Here is a 4,022-nt window from a genome sequence, read left to right as displayed (position 1 = left end):
TTTATTTTAATTATGTTTTCCAAATTTGACATGAAAGTCCTTAAGTTTGTTAAATTTTGTTATTTTTGTCCCTAAACACCTACTATTATATGTAGCAAGGGCAAAAACAAAAAAAAAACTTGGCAAATTTTGGACATTAATGAATAAAAAATCGTCACATTGACAAAACCAACAAAATCTAAGAAACTTAAGGACTTTTATGTCAAAAGCCCTTATATAAACTCTACCTAGGAACACAATTTTTATGTCAAAAGCCCTTATATAAACTCTACCTAGGAACACAATAGTAGAGCCTTGTGCTTTCCAACATAGTAAATTTTCACTAAATTCTACAAATTTATTGAACTCCATCCTCATCACAATGGTCAACATACCGATGAAATTTTGTCAAGGCAACCCCCATATATAGTTCAAGTGGATGGGTTTTGTTTTCAAATTTCATAAAAATGTACCAAAATCAAAACTTGAGTCACTAAACCCTTAAAAATGTTTGAATTACATAAGTGGAACACATATGAAGCGTGGTTACTACTCAATATCATTGACACATAGTAGCTTTGTGTCCAAAATATATCAAGGAAAAGAAAGAAAAAGGCAATTAATGATTCCAAACATCCAAAAAAATGATTCTTTCTATATAATATGTGTATTGATAAAGAATGAAGGAACATATACTCATGTCAATTTATGTCCAAATGAATCTATCACAACCCAAAAAAAACAAGACTCCACATGAAGATAAACAAGAAGTCACACTTTGTTACACTCAAAAAAAAGGGAGAGAAAAAAAATGTATGTGTAAGCTTATAAAAGCAGTATAAGAGGATAAAAAATGTGTGTAAGGTTATAAAAGCATTATATTAAACCATAGATTTCAAGCATGTTCCAAGGCATGGAAAATCTTAGAAACTCTTCTTCTAAGCAACGGCTCTAATCTGAAAGAAGCAACGCCCGTTTGCCACATTTTCGCTTCATACATATCATTCCATGCCTCCACAATCTCATCAATATCAAATCCCACACCTAAAAACCATAAAAAACGAAATTAAAAACCAAGATTTCTTCAAATTATGAATATCAAAAACCAAAAAAAAAAAAGTTGAAAAAGAAAATCAAGAACAAACCTTCTTGTGTGGTAACATTAGAACAATGATTCTTTATCATAACACCAATATCATTACGCGAAGCTCCTGCTACTTCAAATTTCTCAACACCCATCTCCAAAGATTCATGCCAAACAGGATTCCCAATCTTATATTCCATAATTGATCTTTCATAAAGCATCCTCCCCCATAATATGTTCATCTGTGACCTCATATTTGCAGCCCTTTCAGCCACTTCATCTTCTTTAACATCTTCAACAAATTTCCCCAAATCGGTTTTCTGAAACTCTAACTTTGGCCTCAAACCTCCATTAACACGCTCCCTTTCCATTTCCTCCCATATTTTCATACCCTTTTCCATATTCTCTTCAGCCTCATTATAAAGATTCACTGTTTCTGTTGAATCCCATGATTCAAGATTCACATTCTTGCCAACAACATAACACCATGAAAGTTTTGCAAGTTCAAATTGTTGTTGACTTAAAGCAAGAAAACCCTCGTAGAAATCAGGTTTAATTTTGATAGCTTCTTTGTATCTCTCACCAGCTTTCAAGTACTCCATTTGTGCCCAATCATACGAATCTTCGATCTCTGAAAGTGAATCATCATCTTCCTTAAAGTATACCCTTTTTCGTGCTCTTGACATATGAACATTTCCCCAATTAAAAAAAGCCAAAGCTACCATTTCTTGAAACTTATCAGCTGCCATTTGAAAATATTCTTGAGCTTTTTCACTTGTGACAGTGTCTTCCATAGCTTCTGAGTAGAGCTTGATTCCAAGCTCATGAAGATCCAAATATGAATCCGTGTTGAACCCGGTGTAATTCTTGAAAAGATGAGCAAATTCAAGAATCCAATCATCGATACAAGCAGATGAATTTAAAAGCTTTTGTTTTTGTTCTAATCTTCTGACATGGTCAAAGAATGGATCTTGACCAGGGTTGACTTCAAATATGTAGAGTCTAATTGCATTCCTTTGATCTGAATTTGACGATTCTGCCCACCGGAGTTCTTCGTTTGTGGTAATTGTCACCATATCACCTTCTTCATCTTTGTATTTCATAAGAACTGCCTTTGAAATGGGAAACCTTTCATCTACAATCTCTCTTAGTTTTATAATATCACAATTAAACGGAATTTTCGCCCACCTAATATCTTCCCCATAGACTAATTTCACAACCCTTTTCGGTTCTTCTTTGCTACTTGTGTTTATCTTCTCCTCCACAACTATCTTGTCTTCCATCTTTTTATCATCTCTTTCAAAATCTTTTAACTCGTCTTTCTTTTCATCAATCCGATCAAGTTTTGTGCTTTTCTTCTTCTTTTTATGTACTTTTTCCTTCAATGGCTCCAAGATTCGAATAGAATCGATATCTAGTTCACTTTTGTGATCTTTTTTTTCAAGATTCGACTTATCTTCCATACGGGATTTTACCCTATCTACGATCTCCATTGCCATGAGATTATTGGGCTCTAAATCTAACACCATATTTACATCTCTTAAAGCCAAATCGAGTCGATTTAAAGCCTCGTAACATCTAGCACGTTTCAAGAGTGCTTTAGTGTATTTTGGTGTGATTTCAAGTGCCAAATTGCATTCATGAATGGCTCTAGGAAAATCAGCGATACCCATTTGCATATAGCATGCGGCAATGTTACTATGAAGATAAGAAACATCTAAATGGTTTCCTGGAAGTAATTTGAGGGCTTTTTGGTACTTTAATATCGCTCCTTCATAATCTTTATTTTGAAACGATTTGTTTCCTTCATCTTTAAGTTCATGTGCCATCGAAATGAAAATGGTAGTGTCTTTATCGTAGATCTTTGTGGTATTACCATCGTCAAGTTTGCTTTGATCCGGATTAACATTGTTTGATCCTACTTTCTTGTTTTTTCTTGATTTTCCCATTGTGGAACAGAGAAATTGAATTTCTTCTATTTGAATCTCTTTTGGAAAAATGATTTCGAGACTTAAAACATTGAAATTTTCGAATTGGATCAAGAATAACAAGTCTAACCCTAAAGATCAAATTTCAAGAACTACGAACCGAGTTCTTGAAATTAGAGGTAACTAATATGAGAACTCACAGACTCCAACTCCTAACCAAGATCAGTCAATTAGCTTTCTCAGATTATATCTCATCGAACCCACAAACGAATTTCACCTAGGACACCTTCAGTATGTGTAAGTTACGAATCTCATAGCTCAAAACCAAGAATGGCAATGGAATCAAAGCAACGAATATACGGAAACTGAAACTAAAGACCCAAGTTTTGTTTTTCTCTCTGAATCAGGATTTGATGCAGTGAATTGGGGATGAACACAAACGAATCCCGATTCAGAAAAAGAGAGATGCTGATCTTTTAAGCAAGTAGACGCAAAATTCTCTCTTGTGAATCAAAATTCTTGAACAAATAGTGAGAAATTCGAAAAAAACTGCTGCGAAATTAAGAAAACTTATCTGGGTTGGGATAAAAACATGATCTTCGGTTGCAAGAACCTCAGAATTTGCAGAGACTCCCCGGCAAAAACAATTAGAAAAGATTGAGCTTCTAACGTTTATGGATCCATTTACTACTATTATTAATTTGTTAGGTAATCTAATTTAATACTGTAATCTTCTTCTTTTTCTTTTTCTTTTCCTTTTTCTTTTCCCTTTTCAGAATCATAAACCCATGGCCTGCAAAAGTAAATTGAAAAAGCACCGTGGGTATCTCCGATTGGGGGGGGGGGGGGGGGGGGGGATTTCCGTATTGGTTTTTTATAAAGGATTTATGTGATCAAGTAAATAGTAATGACATGTTTATTTTGTAAGCGAAATTTTACTTTTTGTTCTTTCACTTTCATTTCTCTCACCTTTGTTTTTCTTTTATTTTTTAAAATAAAGTTAATTCTTTTTTATGATTTATAATTTTTAA

General features: G+C 33.7%; 1 protein-coding gene across 1 annotated transcript; it reads right to left on the bottom strand.

Moving 5' to 3' along the window:
* Window positions 1–614: 614 nt before the first annotated feature.
* On the bottom strand, window positions 615–3,820 carry LOC145068416 (protein PHOX1-like). Its single transcript, XM_079015378.1, has 2 exons — window positions 1,125–3,820; window positions 615–1,023 (listed from the first exon to the last, which is right to left on the bottom strand). The coding sequence occupies exons 1-2, from the start codon at window positions 3,010–3,012 to the stop codon at window positions 875–877; spliced, it is 2,037 nt and encodes a 678-aa protein (XP_078871504.1). The 5' UTR covers window positions 3,013–3,820; the 3' UTR covers window positions 615–874.
* Between the last annotated feature and the right edge of the window lie 202 nt (window positions 3,821–4,022).

The sequence above is a fragment of the Lactuca serriola genome, chromosome 8 (genome assembly GCF_051521515.1).
Source record: "Lactuca serriola cultivar US96UC23 chromosome 8, Lser_US96UC23_V15, whole genome shotgun sequence".
Lineage (NCBI taxonomy): Eukaryota > Viridiplantae > Streptophyta > Magnoliopsida > Asterales > Asteraceae > Lactuca > Lactuca serriola.
The sequence above is the reverse complement of the archived record's forward strand: the minus strand, read 5'-3'. Positions and strand labels throughout refer to the sequence as shown.

Excerpts from the sequence above, each read along its gene's own strand:
- LOC145068416 (XM_079015378.1), bottom strand. The coding sequence starts at position 3,012 with ATGGGAAAATCAAGAAAAAACAAGAAAGTAGGATCAAACAATGTTAAT. Across the intron at positions 1,024-1,124 it reads TAATGTTACCACACAAGAAG|GTGTGGGATTTGATATTGAT; the intron begins GTTTGTTCTTGA and ends TATGGTTTTTAG.